The following is a 17,525-nucleotide window of genomic DNA, read 5'->3' as shown; positions in this document are numbered from 1 at the left end:
CGAGTCATGTTTCAAGCTGACTATCACTTCCTGCTTCCATAAAATTCCCACTGTGGCTTAAATTGGAGTCAACATTCCTTACTTCCTAACCTAAAGAGTTGAAGGGTTGCTGTTCTCTGTTAAACCGTGTTCCACCCCAGACATGGTTGCAATGCTCCTTGTGTATCCCTTTGCTAAGGGCTTTTGGGATCTAGCAGGAGAAAAAGTGATTCAATGTAACTGATTTACTGGGAACTGAATCCACATTCCACTCCGACTGAGGGCTCGGTTCAGCTTTTAGCATTATACGCAAGGTACCAGGGAAACTGTGATATGTTTCCCAGCACTGGAGAATGCTGCCTCCTGTGTTCATGAGCATATCATTGTGCCCAGCTGAACAGCAGATAGATGGTACACACCAGATAACTGGTCCCAAACTTTCCTACCTGGAGATCATTTGTATTGCACATGGCACCAGGCATCGCTACATGTGATTTGTTATTTGCCATACAGTAAATCATATAAATGAAATAAATTCACAATACAAACTACTGGAAAATGAGTTTCACTTTAAGCCTGAAAGTAAATTATACATACAGATCAATCCTGTTACAAAGACCTCAGTGCTCAACCATTAAGGACTCGGAAGTTTCATAGTTGTAATTACCCTTCATCTTTAATTTACAGGGCACAAGAGTCAGATGCTGTTAACTGTTTTAGCCAATTACCAATAACACCTAAGTGTTTTGGGAAATTATTAGGGTTCTCTGATGAGGGGAAGAGGCAGCTGCTGTTAGCAAGTGAAACCTTGAATCTGGTGGTTCTGGGGGATTTCAGTAAGAAGTCCAGATGGCACAGTCCCCCCAAAAGCTGGCATATCTGGTCATAGGAGGATCACTCCAGCACAAGCCAAGGGCAGACAGAGAAGCACCTCCAGCTGCCAGTGTAGGTGCCACCAGACACACACACCCCCCCCCCCCCCCCGTGATATTGGTCCCTTGGAATTGTCAGCAGCTGCTGTCAACTTAAACAGCATTTAGGCTCCTCTTACACTAGGGACTGGCCCAAGATCAGTGCAACACAAAGTGTGCTTTTATCCTGCCTTGTGCATTCCTTCAGTACAGCCGAGGACCTCACCCAGAGATTTTATGGGACTGGTGCAAATTGGACCTGACGGCTCAGACTACACAGTCTCTGCTAGGGCAGGAGTTCAACTCTTTTCACCAGCCCTGGAGATAGCAAGGTTTGTCTTTTCACACAACATGCAATAAAATCCATACAACTGTCCCACACCTACCAAAAGGAACAGGAGTACTTGTGGCACCTTAGAGACTAACAAATTTATTAGAGCATAAGCTTTCGTGGGCTACAACCCACTTCTTCGGATGCATATAGAGCTTATGCTCTAATAAATTTGTTAGTCTCTAAGGTGCCACAAGTACTCCTGTTCTTTTTGAGGATACAGACTAACACGGCTGCTACCCTGAAACCACACCTACCAGTCACCCTTCCACTCAGCACTCACGCTTCTGACTTTATAACCCAGGCACGAGGTCCAACTATCAGTCAGGCAAAGAGCTAAAACAGAGGTGGCCAACAGCCTGAGAAGGAGCCAGAATTTACCAATGTACATTGCCAAAGAGCCACAGTAATACGTCAGCAGCCCCCTGCTCCCAGTGCCTCCCACCCACAGCAGCCCTGCAGATCAGCGACTCCCCCCCCTCCCGATCAGCTGTTTCGCAGAGTGCAGGAGGCTCTCGGGGGTAGGGGGAGGAGTGAGGGCACAGCGGGCTCAGGGGAGGGGGGGCAGGGCCTATGGCAGAGCAAGGGGTTGAGCAGTGAGCACCCCCCAGCATATTGGAAAGTTGGCACCTGTAGCTCCAGCCCTGGAGTCGGTGCCCATACAAGGAGCCGCATTTTAACTTCTGAAGAGCCGCATGTGGCTCTGGAGCCACAGGTTGGCCACCCCGAGCTAAAACATTCAGCAGGCTCAGAATGCCAAGAGCATAATGGGAAAGAAAGCCACAAAAGCAAGATCTGGGCACAAAGGGGTATATGTAAAAGGGGGGGGACGCTAGCAAAGAGGCAGAGGAAACCCACATTGTAAAACAAGTCAAATGGTGCATTTACAACCGGATACCATGGGAAGGCAGAGGTGCCCAAATAAATTCGTTAGTCTCTAAGGTGCCACAAGGATTGCTCGTCCTTTTTGCTGATACAGACTAACACAGCTACCCCTCTGAAACATGTTTATACAGCAGCTGTAGTCACCCACAAACTGGCTCAAAATGAGGGTACCGTCTGAGGTGCAAATTAACTACCATCATTCCTATATCTTTTCTATATATTTCAATGCACAGAGCTTTAAAGACACAAATTAAGTTCCTGCCCCAAGTTGCTGATTTCACACATTTAGTGAGTTCAGCACCAGAAGGCTAGCCAGAATTTGCATTTAATTGTTTTCAAGCTCCCAGATGGCCTCTCCCAGGGGGAAGTGCCACTTAACCTGTTGCTAGAAATTAGTAGTCAGTTTGCTCTGATTGTTCATGTCTGCACATATAGCAAAAAGCGAAACCTGACTAGGTGGCTAGAAGTTGCTGAGACACATCACATACTACATGCTTGGACTTGTTAGAATTTACTATTTGCTTGGCAAGAAAGCAAGCCATGCACCCACCACCTTGGCCATTTGACTTCTCTTTCAGCACCAGATTGGAGCAGCCAGTACTCAGCCATTTTTGAGTGGATTGCAACATCCAGGACACAGTACTGGAATTACTGAGCAGAACAGGAGCAATCCCAAGCCCTGGAAAGACCACTCGGCAGACGCGCTTGCCCTTCCCTAGGTGGAATCCACGCCAGGACCCAAGAACCCTCAGTTCAAACCAAGTATTCCAAGATGGAACAACTGACTTGTCTTTAGCAAGTCACCTCGACTTTGCAAACATGCAAGAGATTTTATGAGGGCCTGGGATGAATCAGCAGGCTGTTTCCAGCTGTATCACCTGTCATTTATGCAAAAAAGGCAACAGGAAAGAAACCAACCACCAATCCTATCTGATCAGCGATGAATCGTTAGATTTGAGCTATAAAACAAGCCTCAAGCAACACTGTGCAGGATACAGAGTACACTGGAGACTCTAGTATCAGACAGTGCTTTAGCACATCAGCCAGCAACTCCATGAGGGTAATTACTCAGGTCAGGTTACAGCTTCACCACTGGGGGCTGGACTAAACCCAGGTGCCTTCCAGCTCTACACCAGACAGTGTCTGGGCACACAGTAAAGATCCAACCACATCCCCCACCTCCCACGCATATCAGGAATCTATGTCTACCTGTACTGACCAGAGATAGCTGGCCTCCAACAGCTACTACAGGGGTAGGCAACCTATGGCACACGTGCCAAAGGCGGCACACTAGCTGATTTTCAGTGGCACTCACATTGCCCGGGTCCTGGCCACTGGTCCGGGGGGCTCTGCATTTTAATTTAATTTTAAATGAAGCTTCTTAAACATTTTGAAACTTTATTTACTTTACATACAACAATAGTTTAGTTATATATTATAGACTTATAGAAAGATTTCAGAGTAACAGCCGTGTTAGTCTGTATCCACAAAAAGAAGAACAGGAGTACTTGTGGCACCTTAGAGACTAACAAATTTATTAGAGCATAAGCTTTCGTGGACTACAGCCCACTTCTTCGGATGCATATAGAATGGAACATATATTGAGGAGATATATATACACACATACAGAGAGCATAAACAGATGGGAGTTGTCTTACCAACTCTGAGAGGCCAATTAATTAAGAGAAAAAAAAACTTTTGAAGTGATAATCAAGCTAGCCCAGTACAGACAGTTCTTTTGCGTAGAGAATTAATGGACACAAATCTGACATCAGGAATCAAAATACTCAAAAACCAGTGGGAGAACACTTTAACCTGTCTGGTCATTCAGTGACAGACCTGCGGGTGGCTATATTACAACAGAAAAACTTCAAAAACAGACTCCAAAGAGAGACTGCAGAGCTAGAATTGATATGCAAACTAGACACAATCAACTCCGGTTTGAATAAGGACTGGGAATGGCTGAGCCATTACAAACATTGACTCTATCTCCCCTTGTAAGTATTCTCACACTTCTTATCAAACTGTCTGTACTGGGCTAGCTTGATTATCACTTCAAAAGTTTTTTTTTTTTTTCTCTTAATTAATTGGCCTCTCAGAGTTGGTAAGACAACTCCCACCTGTTTATGCTCTCTGTATGTGTGTATATATATCTCCTCAATATATGTTCCATTCTATATGCATCCGAAGAAGTGGGCTGTAGTCCACGAAAGTTTATGCTCTAATAAATTTGTTAGTCTCTAAGGTGCCACAAGTACTCCTGTTCTTTTTGTAGACTTATAGAAAGAGACCTTCTAAAAACGTTAAAATGTATTACTGGCACGCGAAACCTTCAATTAGAATGAATAAATGAAGACTCGGCACACCACTTCTGAAAGGTCGCCGACCCCTGAGCTACTAACAGGGAAGGTGACCCCTGAGGAACTCATCTGGGATGCTGAGAAGTGTTAGAGATGGCAGCTCATGAACATGATGTAAGGCAATTCCCTCACAGTGAGCCCTTCCCCCAGGTCCCTCACCTCAGGGGAAGACCTGCCCTGGACACCAGCCCTCTTCACCCCAGGCAGTTCCCTAGAGAGGAAGCCACAGGGAATGATTGCAAGAAGAGACCCATCAAGACTCAAGGGGCTGTGGCAGAGGAGAGAAAACCCAAAGGTGACATGCAGGCTCAAACGAAGATGGAATGTGACTGAATTCAATAGGTTTCAGGGTAGCAGCCGTGTTAGTCTGTATCCTCAAAAAGAACAGGAGTACTTGTGGCACCTTAGAGACTAACAAATTTATTAGAGCATAAGCTTTCGTGGGCATCCGAAGAAGTGGGCTGTAGCCCACGAAAGCTTATGCTGTAATAAATTTGTTAGTCTCTAAGGTGCCACAAGTACTCCTGTTCTTTTTGAATTCAATAGAGTTCCTTCCAGAGGTTCAGGGAACAGGAATTTTCAGGCAGCAAGACAATATGGTAAAAGAGAAGCACAGGAGAAAGGTCAGAAAACACCCCTGCAGTTCAGAACAAGACGCCAACTCACTACAGCAACGGATCACAGCAATGCAGGAAGCTAGCCTAGTCACCCCCTCACCTTCCTCATGCTTTGATTAGCATTGTTAGACTTCTGAGTTACCAATCAAGGTAAAAGGGGCAGATCAGGTTCAGCTGTTTCAGGCTGTGGGCATCAGTTACACTCCAGTCACATTCATAAAGTTCACCGCAGCCAGAAGTGGTAGGGTTTTACGCTTTAAAAAAGAAAGCCGCTTCCAAGACAAGGTACGACAGCCTGTCCCCATCCAACTCAGCAGGATGCTCCGCAAGCACTGGGGTTGCTGTGAGAGCAGGTCATTTTCTCAAGGAAGCATTGTTACCTGCACACTCTAGGGCATCCCAACTTTAACTAGGTTACACCTTGAGACCCTAGGAACGGGATCATTTAGGCACCCCAACCCTTTCCCAGTTCCTAGGGCTCTGGATGAAAGGCACCGACCCTTACCCAGTTCTTAGGGCTCAGGGCATAATCTTCTGCAGGTTTGTGGGGCCTTTTACCAGTGAAAGCCTTACACAGTAATACCCTTAACCCCTATTTGTTAACAGTTACAAAAACAGAATACACAGGCTAAGCAAGCATACAATGTGCACCACTCCCCATAAGGCAGACAAGCTTTTCTTGGTGGCCAGTCAGGATTAGGTTGTCCGTGGCTCCAGTATTCTGCACCGCGTGGTTGGCATGGTGTTGAGGTCTGGCAGCTCTGATCTTGGGGCTGTGTCCTGGAGTTGGTTCCAAAGAACTTCCTTTTGGATCCCAGTTTATATAGTGAAACTTGAGTCCTGCTTAGCTGTACCGTATCCAATCATTGTAAACTAAAGTACAGTATTTTTCACCAATCCTAGCCCATTATGAAATAATTCTTTAACCAATCAGACCCCAGCACCTTAACTGAATTAAATCTTGCAAGATTAGTTATGAAACGGACAAAATCATAGAGCCAGAGACCCTACAGATAAACAGAAGTGGGGACCATAAAGACAAAACAAAGTGGTTGTGAAATCCCCACTACAACTGTTGATATGTGGTTCCTTGCCAGACAGAATGCCATCAAAGAAGAGTTCTCTCTAAACATCTTAAGCTCTGTTACTTTATCTGGTGGCGGTGGGTGCTGTTTGGAGAAGAGCGCCTCCTTAACAGCCCGATAGTACATTGTTTTGATATAATTTAGAGGGAATGTGAGGATGTGACTCTACTTAGCTCATGACTGCTGTCTTTCCATCTGGCTGCTGTTTACTGCAGAAAAAGACCTCAGACCTTACAGCACAGTCCAGTGGGCTTGCAGTCAGGTGGATGTGGTGCTGTTCCTAGCTGTGCCTGGACACTCACTCTCTGTTACCTGGGATAAGACTTCACTTCTGAGGCTCAGTTTCCCCATCTGCAAAGGGGACGACATTGACTCTCCTTTGAAAAGTTCTTTGCAATCACTGTGAGACGTGCTGAGCATTATTACTGTGCATTTTTATTGGATTTGAGATTCCCATCACAAAAAATGCACAAAGCTGAGATCCTAGTCATCTTTGCCACAGCAGCCATTCATCTGCCTCCTTGTGTGTATAACTATCCAGCTCTCACTGCCCGTGCAGCGAGAGGATACGATCTGCCTGCACCTGCGGTTCCAAGAAAGGAATATGCCATGTTGCCCCAGGGGTCAGCTAGTCTTTCACACAGAGCCCAGCCTCCACTCCACATTATGTATGTTAATAGGCACTTGGCACTGCTACTTTCCTCACATGGGGGCACATCTGCCATACACCATGCAGGGACAGGATTGGGTGCTCTTGGAGAAGCATCTTCCCCCTCTTCTGCAAAGGCTGATGTGTGGGGCTCCCACACAGCGTAGGATATACATGTCTGGGGCCTTTTTAGGAGTGCTACGCTCTCAAGAACATTGCTGGGAAAGGCAGAGACCCCACTACTCTCCCAGGCCTCAGGAGAGCAAACCTGAGTCAGGTGTGAGCACAGATTTCTACTGCTCACCTGCACAGACTGGCCCTGCCATCCCTAAGTGTAAAGGAGAAGCCAAGGAGCGGGCGTGAAGTTAGAGCTTTTCCTTGTGTTTCAATCCTGCACCTTCACCGTGTTCACACAGCGACTAGCCAGATATCTGTTCTCTTCAAGCCTCCCCTCCCCACTTCCCGAAACGCGGGGCAACCAGCTTCTCAATCCCATGCGCTCCACCCACAAAGGAACCTTATTGCTGACCTGCCGCCCCTCCCTTGGCAAGGCTGATCACTGGGCCATCCCCATTCTCCTTCAAGCCTCCCCATTCCCGACACATACCATTCACAGACCCCAAATCCGCAGTACAGGGACAAAGACCAAGACTTCTGCTTTATCTTCCAACTCAGTCCAGTTCCCCTTGCCACCTCTTGCAGCCCATGCGGTCTCCTTCAAAAATCTAGGACTCCTAGGGAAGCTTACTCTGCAGTGCTCCCTTATGCTCTGCTCTCAATCAGCCATTGCCATCAACCTGCCTGCAGTCTCTCAGATTACCTTTGCTTAGTCCCTCAAAACACACTTCTTTGCACCCTCTATTAGCTTCTTAACATCCTCATTCAACCACAGCACCCCACACACGGCAGAGTGTATCCCACACATCCTGTATAGCTTCAGCCCACCCGCTGCTCTGCCAGCACCTTCCTCCTTCAGGAATTGGCTCTCAGGAAGCATGTCCTCAAACTCATTTTCTCAGTTTGTCCTGATTTAAAAAAACGAATGGTGTGATTTCCATGGTGTTCCACAGAGTAAGACCAGGTTCTCCACCATTAAAAGGCTAGGATCAGAGAGACCAAAGGGGGCAGACCACAGAAGAGCTCAAGTAGAGGAGGGCATGAAACAGGTAGGCCAGGCAGCATCCCTGGAAACAGTGGCTTTAAGTAGGGATTTGGAGGCCAGAGGATGCTCAAAGAAGGAGACTGTCCCAAGGATAGGGCCCTGCGAAGTCAGGACTCTAAGCCAGGCTACAGTACAATCAGTCTTTGGAAGTATAAAGCTACATGCCCATCATCCCAACACGTCAAACTGAGTGAATGGTGGTTCACAATTCCTCTGACAGCGAGTGGGACAGCAGCCCTACCTATAGCCCCCCCAAGCTGGGGGAACAGACCTTCAACTACCTCAGGCGTCTTGGGAATACTTACTACGCCCTCAGGATCGGACACCAGTGGTGAAAGGAGACATCCCGGGCTCTGTCTGCGCAAGCCCATGCCTGCAAAAGAGGGAACCCCTGCACCTATCAATCTGCTCCTTCCAATGATCTTCTAGGTTCTCATCACTGCAATAGTGCTGCTGCCTTCTCTGGCTTGGTTCAGTAGCTAACTCCTACGTGCTCTATGATCCGTAGTGTTCAGCGCCAAAGATGCGAACAAGCCCTCGCACAGAACAGGGCTTACTAAGTGCTGTACCTACAGCTAGTTCTGTCCCACCGGCAGCTCCTCACGGGGCTGTCTCTCCTGAGACTCCTGTTCCCTCCTCCTACAGCAACTGGCTAGCAGGCTGAATTACACCAGCATGGCCCATCCCAATATGCTCTAGTCAGGTACTCCCATGGCCCTCACCACCAGAATATCTGAGCCAGCAGTGTGCAGAGGGGGTTGCTATGTACCATGTGCTCTCAGACCGGCTATTTCCCTATATGGGGGGGGGCCTCCCAAGGGAAGATTCATATGATCAGTTTCATTCACTTGCCATCTACTTATTTCACCTGCTTCTCCCTCCTGCCCTGCCAACTTCAGCCCTCCTATGCCCCAGCCCCAATTCCTTTACCCTTCCCCAAGGGAGTCTGCACCCACCCAGGTAATAACACAGGACCACTGCACCTCTTCAAGCAAGCATCCACAGAACCAGCTTTCTGCCTATTAACTGTGGCAGGATGGACAGTGCCCATCTCCCCTCATTTCAGCACAGCAGGGAGGAAAGTTCCCATGCTAACACCTGGGGTCTCAATTGGAAACAGTTCTCCAGAAAGAAATTAAATTTAAGCAGCTACTGCTTAAGAACTGGTCTAACAGGGTGAAAAATCTGATTACGGGATCCAAGGGACTGGCAGTGTGGAGACAGCAGCCAGTGCCCATTCTACTCAGTGCCTACAATGGGACAGTAACGGCAACCCACTGCAGCTAGCGCACAAAGACATGACCACACTGACTGCAGGGGTGGGAAGGTGATGATCCAGCTTGATCTAAGCAGGATGGAAATGAGAGCACTGGGTGACAGGACATGTAGGTCTAACTCATGGGCAGCGCTCAAACCATCTCCAGCCTAGAACTCTTCCGATTAAGCTTGCTCCATTGTCATTGAGTGAAGTTTGGGATTCCCGATGGTTAAAGGCAGCAATGGGGCTTCAAAACCCTAGTGCAGCTGGTAGCTGCAGCCCATGACCAACCGCAAGCTACTTTGAGTTTGAATCAACTACCAACTCCCACACATTAAAATGAGCTGCCATTTGGCCTAGGGCTGTAGCATGGACTGCATTTAGCATGTATGTAATTATCCAGCCAGCTGGGAGAGCCAGGGACCTAAGCCACAGAAAGGAACAGCCATTGCAGTGCACTTAGGGCAAAAAGACCTTGTTGGACACATTTAAGCTTCTCTTCCCCTTTGTGCAGGGGCTTGGAGGCCCTTTCTCAGCTCCCCAAACTCCGCAGGCTTCCCCACATCAGTAGGAAGATGCACGCAAAAGGTGCAAAAACAAAATTAAGAGCTTCTTGTTCTTGACTTCAAGGCCCTTCATGTTTCTGACTCTCCTTAGTGGACCATGTTTATCATCCTTATCCCCCACACTGCAGTGCTAGCCTTGACGACTCATCTGTCCACCTCTTCCATACCAGTGTGTTTTCTGTGCCATCCACTATGCATGGGACACCCTTTAGACCCACTATTGCTGTGAAGTTGGGACAGGACAACAGGGGATGGATCAGTCGATAAATTGCTGTGTTCTGTTTACTCCCCCTGAGGCACCTGGCACTGGCTATTGTTGGAAGACAGGACACTGGGCTAGATGAACCACTGGTCAGACCCAATGTGGCCGTTCATAAATTCTTATGAAGTCTGCAAGAAATTACCGAGGGAGTAATTTCAAAGTAGGAGGGCAGCTTATGCAGTCCCCCAAAAGCAGCCTCACCAAAGGCTCTTAAGCGAAGTAAGCTGTCATGGGATAAGGAAGGTCCTCCCACGGATCAGTATTTGGTTAAAATATAGGAAACAAAGGGCATGAATAAATGGTCAGTTTTCAGAATGGAGAGAGACAAACAGCGAGGTTCCCGAAAGAGCTATACTGGGACCAGTGCTGTTCAACATATTCATAAATGTTCTGGAGAAAGGGGTACACTGTGAGGTGGCAAAATTTGCAGATGATACAAAACTACTCAAGATAGTTAAGTCCAAAGCAATCTCACAGAACTGGATGATTGGGCAACAAACCGGCAGATGAAATTCAATGCTGATAAATGCAAAGTAATGCATATTGGAAAACATAATTGGAAATATTTCTTCACACAACACACAGGCAACCTGTGGAACTCTTTACCAGGGAATGTTGTGAAGGCCCAAACTAACTGGGTTCACAAAAAGAATTGGATAAATTCATAAAGGAAAGGTCCATTAACCAAGATTGTCAGGGATCCAACCCCGTGCGCTGAGTGTCCCTAAGCCTCTGACTGTCCCTAAACCTCTGACTGTCAGAAGCTGGGACTGAACAGGGGATGGAGCATTCGATAATTGCCCAGTTCTGTTCATTCCCTCTGAAGCACCTGGCATTGCCCACTGTCAGAAGACAGAATACTGGGCTAGATGGACCATTGGTCTGATGTTCTTAAGGAGTGGCTACCCAGGAAATGATGCCGTACACACCCTGTTCCCACTTGATGAGCAAGGTGCAAGGCAACGGGTGGGTGAACAAAATACACAGCATCACCCCATCAAATCACCTAGGATGGACGCATTTAACTCCCCAGCCTCGCACCCATTTGTCTCCCACAAGGGCCTGGCTCTCACCCTTCCCAGCAGTTCACCCCATAGGAGAGGTCCTCCCCTACACAGGCAGCAGCATGCAGAGCTGCTGGATTCAGGACTTCTGGGATCTATTCCCAGTTCCACCCACTTGCTGCCTAACCTTAAACAGGTCCACAGCACCTCAGAGGGCAGGGTCATGAGGCTTGCGTGTAAAGTGCCTTGAGAGTACCTGGTGGAAGACACTACAGGGGTATGAAGTACGGGCTCATCACCAAAGGGAAGCTTCTAACCAGACCAGGGAACAGTCCTTCCCCAGGTGCCACCGGGTAATCTTACCTCTAGACTGCATTTGCCAGAGGCGAGTTCCTTCACTGCAAGGAAGTCTGACACTGCAACAGATTTACACCGTCGCATGAACAGGGAAGTGATTAATGGATTTTTAGAATGAGAACGGGAGCAAAACTTAACTGGCTTTGCTTCAAACCAGTGCCACTCTTCGGCCGCCGTCGCACAGCCTGCAACGACTTCACTTTACTCTTCCCTTTGCACTGCCAGGAGTGCAGGGGAGGTCAGTTTTACCATTTTACAAGCTATCAATGCATTCCAGGGTGCACAGTTGCCATGAAAGTCATTCAGGTGGCTTGAAGCTCTGGGTCTCACCCCTCAGCTCCTAGATCACAAAGTTATACCCTCACATCAGGGAACGTGGGTTACTTGGAGATAAAAATTTCAATAAAATCAGTGCATAAGCTGCCAAAAGTGCTCCCCAGATTTCTCTCTAGTCCTCAAAGTGAAGTTCCCAGCTCAAACATGAATTCCCCGAAGCAAAGATTCTGAACAGCAGCAATCGGCCAGAGAGAAAAGCCTACGGCTGCAAGAGATGCTGGTGAAATCTCTCTGGGATACTTATCTGACCCCCATCACTGATGACCCATGCCTTCCGCCTCCTGACGTGCCCGGACCCGACGGTAAGGAGCATCGCACAGGAAGCAGTACGGGCCGTGGTCAGGAAACGCACCACCAGGGCCCCCTCCAAGCAGGGCATCGCCACTTACCTCAGCGGCTCCCTGGAGGCTGAGTTTGGGAGAGAGGGGGAGACCTATCCTCTCTCTGGTCCCACGCCTGCAACGCCTCGAGACACCTGGGTAAGAGGATCGACTGCTGCTGGAAGTGGTGTGAGGAGTGCCGGGAGCTGGGAATACTGGTACCACGCTTAAAGAGCCAGGACCGCCAGAGCTATGCTGGAAAGGACCCTGAAGAACACCATCCGCTGCCACTATGCCGAGAACCTCAAAGCGGAAGCCAGACCAGGGCAAGGTGTTCGAGGTGTCCAGCAAGTGGGATGCCAGCAACCACTTCCTCTCCAGGGGCAGCTTCACCAGATTCGCCGACTGGCAGTTCGTCCACAGGCCCGACTCAACGGAGCCATCCGCCACGGCAACCAAGACAAGCGCTGCAGGAAGTGCAGCTATGCAAACGAGACCCTGTCCCACATCCTGTGTGGATGCAAATAGCATTCCGGAGCCTGGCAGCACCGCCACAATGCCATCCAGAACAGGCTGGTGAAAGCCATCCCGCCATCCCTGGGGAAGATCACCCTCGACTCCGCCATCCCCGGGACAGACAGCAGATTGCAACCCGACATCGTCGTGACGGACGCAGAAGAAGGTGGTCCTCATCGTAGTCGTCATGGTGCCTTTTGAAAACCGGTCACCGGCCCTCCATGAGGCCTGAGCACTGAAGGCGTCGAAGTACACCCCGCTGGCCAAGACCCTGAGAGCCCAGGGCTACGAGGTCCAGATACATGCCCTGATTGTGGGAGCCCTGGGCTCGTGGGACCCCCACAACGAGCCGGTTCTGAGAGCGTGCGGAGTCGGTTGACGCTATGCCAGGCTCATGAGACAGCTCATGGTGTCCAACACCATCAGATGGTCCAGAGACCATACGGAACACATCACAGGACACCGTCAATACCACATTGAGTAACCGAGACCGGCGACCAGGGAAATAACCCACTTCCTTCCCTGACGGACCCAGGGACACACCCCACCCATGTACTTATCCGCTACACCGATACTGACTTGGATTCTTTATTCATTCCATGGGTGGCGTACCCGAGCCCACTTATCCACTGACTTTAAAAACCCTTGCAGCCCAATCTGGGTCTATGCAGGTTATGCGATATGTATGTATCTTTTCATCCTTGGAAAGGATACCTGTAACCCCCCATAACCCAAGCCTGACCCCGGATGTACAGTACCTTGCCTCTTAACTCGTGTATATTTCATTTTAAACATTAACTTTAATAATTTTAAATCTGAGCACTGCAATCTTTGATGCAGTTATCCTCCACCCTCCTGTGAAGTAAAGCAATACTAGTATCCCCACTGGACATCTATGGAACAGAGAGTAAGTGATTTGCTCAGGGGCATAGAGGAAGTCTGCAGCAAAGCAGATATTGAACCCAGATCTCCCACAGCCCAAACTAGCAAACCACTAGACCGTATCCATCTAAATATACATATACACACACACAGGAGTTTTTACTCCCCTAAAGGCTGTTTAGCAAGCACGACAGAAAATGCTTTGCATAATTGTAATTTGAAGAAAACTTCCAACTCAGCTGAGAAACAGCAGTTTAGCAAACTAAATCTAAGTGAAAATTAAGCCAAATTCCCATAAAACTCCATCTGTAGCTCATGCTCACACCCTGCTATTCTGCAACACTGTCTGTTTTAAAAAAGCGTATCCCAGTCTCACTTGCTCTCCAAAGGAAATGGCAGAAGAAACAAGGTTTGTACTTCTGACGACTATATTCACTTGTGCACAAAGCTGAGACATTTCAAATTGAACATTCAATAATGCACCGAGTTTCTCACAAGTGTTCAGCACACCCCCGTTAACACCCCCACAATCAGAGTCATGCCCCGAGATACACAGAAAGTTGAAGAACTTTGTTTATAGGATTTGCTGCAGTGGCTCAGGAGCCCAGGCCAAAGTTTTCACACCTGGAAGCCTAAAGTTAGGGAACTTAAACCTGCACCAAGGGACCTAAACAAAAATTACCTGATTTCCAACACACAGGACACCTACAGTGCCCATTAACTTCCATGAGACAGTTATTCAGTACTCCTAAAAAACAAGTTATTTTTAATGAAGGCCAAGCCATGGATTACAAGCCTAACTTTAGACATGAACCAGCCTCAAATAGCGACCCAAGTCTGCTACTCCACAAGGCAACAAAAACCTGAGTACACCCAACTGTACCATTCTGCAGATGGAAGAGTGCCTTCCTGACTCCTCCACACAATCAGTTTGTACCCTGAAGCAGGACATTTGATTTCCCCTTTAATCACAGGTTGCAAAGCTACAATTGTAAGGTCATAAAATTATCCTGTTACTGCGCGCCTCTCGATAACCTCCTGAGGCGATGGATGCCACAAGGATGATTATGCTGCATAAAGTAGCATTTATTTCTACTGGGTCTAAATTCACTGTCCTTCCATTTCCATCAAGTGACCTCCTGCAAACAGTGCTGCTGGCAGAAGCAGCCGGCCCCAGAGTGAAATTTAGAGAGTTTTAGTCTCATGTGCCCTGAGAGGGAAACTGATGCAGAGGCTTCTTTAGCCTGCTCAAGCACCTTATCTTGGGGGAAAGGAGCAGAAGATAACAGGAAAAGGACAAAACATCCAAAGAAGAAGAAATGCTGGAAGGAAATAAAAGCACATGCTTCAATTTGGGGCGGAGACTAGATGAGTGTTTCCTCTGCCTGCTAATCTAGCAGGGATAGTAAGTAACAGCATCAGTAGCCTCCCTCCCAGCCTTCAAACACCTGAATCCCTACTCTGTGGGAGATTCAATACAGCTAAAGAACTGTTCTTAATACAGACTTGCCCCTAATCCACATCTAGTTTGGGAATGGTGCATCTTTTACTCTGTTTGCACAGCACTCCCTCCTCACTGAACTCTTGCCATCAATCACCAACTGTATTTCATATATTCTGTATATTACAGTAGGACTAGAGGCCTCAGTGCACTGGTTGCTCTATAAACCCAATTTTAAATTAGGGACCTGTTTGTTTTCCACACAAACTACTCAGCTGATTTTTGTGAAAACTTATGCAGCTGTCCATCTTGGGGCAGAAACAGCCTGAAAAATCTCAGCCCAAAGGGGAGTACAGAAGGTCTAACCTCAGACCTAGGGCCAACCCTAAATCCCACGGCACTCACGCTGGCAGAGGAACCAGGAAGTCTGATGCTCAAATTCCCTGGAATCTCTAGCAGCTGCCTAGCAACTCAAAGCTGGTTAAAACTCTAGTTACATTTTTTTTACCTACTATGCACATCCCCTCTGGGGAGCTCCTGAAAGAGCTAAACAAGGAGCAAGCCTTTCCAGTTTCAGCCCAACGGGGCACATTTGAAGCTCTGAAAAGTCAGTGGATTAAGCCCTCTGGTGGTAAAAAGCCCACATGAGCTGTAGTGAGCGAAATGAGATGTCCCTTCTTAGAGGAAGACAAGGGGGCAACAACTTCTGAACCACCTTGACTGTTAACAGGGCCTGTAATGAAACAACCCACTAGCCCCAGCTCCCCCCACACACCCCAACCCAACCAGAAAAACAAGTATCAGTTTCCACCAACCCCCTCATTCACCCCCCCCAAAAAATAACTGAGCTATGTGTCTTGTGCCCGCTCCTCTCCCACAGAGCAGGTTCCCATCTGAAAACCCTAGCCTCCCCACAGGCTCCCAGCAGTCCAGATAACGGCAAAGGTTTAGACTTTGTGGTAGCTTCCAGGGCAGGGCTTGCTGCAAACACTGTCTGGGCCAATACCGCTGGAGGTGCGTGCAATACACCAACCCCAAGCTAGGTCTCTCCCACCCCCACCAGCACACAGATCAATTCCAAAACAGAAAACACACTGCACGCCCGCCTCCCTAACTCTCTCAGCCCCCCAGACAAACAATGCAGACACCCCCACACCAAGCTGCATGTGTCCACGTCCCTCCCGCACCATCCTACACCCTGTTCGTGGCTCACCCCAAGCAGTCTCCCGCCAGACTCGTGTAGGAGCGAGTTTTTCATACAGCTACTGAAAACTTTGCGAAGCCAAGGGAAAGCCTGCCCTGGACATCAGGGCCTGCCAAGCCATCAGGGTAAAGTACATACCCACCCATGCTCTGGTCCAGGCCCCTCCCTGCAGGCAGAGAGCATGCCCTCCCCGGCCCCAGGGTGAACACATGTCCACCCACCTGAGCAGAGCAATCCCCGAGCAGGTCTCCAGCCCTCGGGGGAGGGCAGAGCACATGCCCCAGCCCCCAACAAGACTGGAGGACACGTCCAACCCCTCCCACGTCGGAAGGCCGCCTGGCCTGCAGGGAAGGCACCGCCGCGGACAGTTTCGGGCCCAACCCGACACCAGGCAGGACGCTGCCAGCCCTCGCCTGCCCCCCCCTTTCCCTTGCCACCTCCAGCCGCGGGGCAGCGCGCCGGAGCCGGCGGGGGCCCGGAGCACATGGCCGGGGCCGGCAGGTGACAGCCCCGGCAGGGAATGGGGGCGGGGTCCGCCGCAGCGCCCGGCACCGGGCAGCCCCCAGCCCTGCCCGCGGGGAGTGGCGGGGGCTCCGCCGCAGCTCGGGAGTAGGGACCGGGGCGCGCGGGCCAGGCGGGGGCCCGGGGGGGGGCGCGGACTGGGGCGGGACCGGGGACACGGGGCGGGACCGGGGCGGGAGAAGCACCGGCGGGGCGGGGGGGTGCAAAGGCGCCGGGGCAGCGCCGGGAGAGCCCGGGGGACCTGCGGCACCGACCCGGGCCCGGGCGCCAGGGCGGGAGCGCGGGGTCTCGGTCCCGGGAGAGCCCGGGGGGAGCGGGAGGTCCCGGGGGCCCGGTCCCGGCTCTCACCATCTTGACGATGCCGCGCTGCAGCGCGAGGGGCGCGGCGGAGCCGCTCTGGCCGGGGGCGACGGAGGCCATGGCGAGCCGAGCCGAGCCGGGCCGGGCCGGGCGGGTCAGGTCGGGGCGGACGCGCTGAGGTGAGGGGAGCGCGGAGCGGACGCAACCGACTCCGCCGGCGGAAACGTGGGGGGGAGGGGCGCTCAACGCCGCCGATATTTATCCCTCCCGCCACCCCGCGCAGGCGCACTGAGCCCGGGACTCCCTAGGCCGGCCAATCAGCGACCCGTCCGCCAGGCCCCGCCCCTTCCAGCCAGACCAATCAGCGCGCGGGGTCTCAACATGGGTCCGATAGACCGTATTCACAATGACGTCGCCGGGGTGAGGGCGGGGCTTCCGGGGCACGCGGGGCAGGGACACGTCGGCAAAGGCTCAGCTGCCCTGGCCCCACGTGTGACTGCCCCGCCCCCCAGCCCGGCCACGGCGCTGACGGGAGGAGGGCGCCGGCCCCTCTGATTTCCCCGCCCCGCGGCTTAGCC

At 50.3% G+C, this 17,525-nt stretch overlaps 2 protein-coding genes across 2 annotated transcripts in view; one reads left to right on the top strand and one right to left on the bottom strand.

The window, feature by feature from the left end:
- LOC117873434 (staphylococcal nuclease domain-containing protein 1-like) overlaps positions 1-17,134 on the bottom strand; it is a 73,794-nt gene extending 56,660 nt beyond the window's left edge. Inside the window, exon 1 of the mRNA XM_034762811.1 lies at positions 16,996-17,134. Coding sequence (XP_034618702.1) covers positions 16,996-17,067 — 72 coding nt within the window. The 5' untranslated portion in view covers positions 17,068-17,134. The remainder of the gene's footprint in view (positions 1-16,995) is intronic.
- Positions 17,135-17,328: 194 nt separating this feature from the next.
- PAX4 (paired box 4) overlaps positions 17,329-17,525 on the top strand; it is a 58,415-nt gene continuing 58,218 nt past the window's right edge. Inside the window, exon 1 of the mRNA XM_034762799.1 lies at positions 17,329-17,367. Coding sequence (XP_034618690.1) covers positions 17,329-17,367 — 39 coding nt within the window. The remainder of the gene's footprint in view (positions 17,368-17,525) is intronic.

The sequence above is a fragment of the Trachemys scripta genome, chromosome 1 (genome assembly GCF_013100865.1).
Source record: "Trachemys scripta elegans isolate TJP31775 chromosome 1, CAS_Tse_1.0, whole genome shotgun sequence".
NCBI classification, from domain to species: Eukaryota; Metazoa; Chordata; order Testudines; family Emydidae; genus Trachemys; species Trachemys scripta.
Note: the sequence above shows the minus strand (reverse complement) of the source record. Positions and strands in the feature narration are given on the sequence as shown.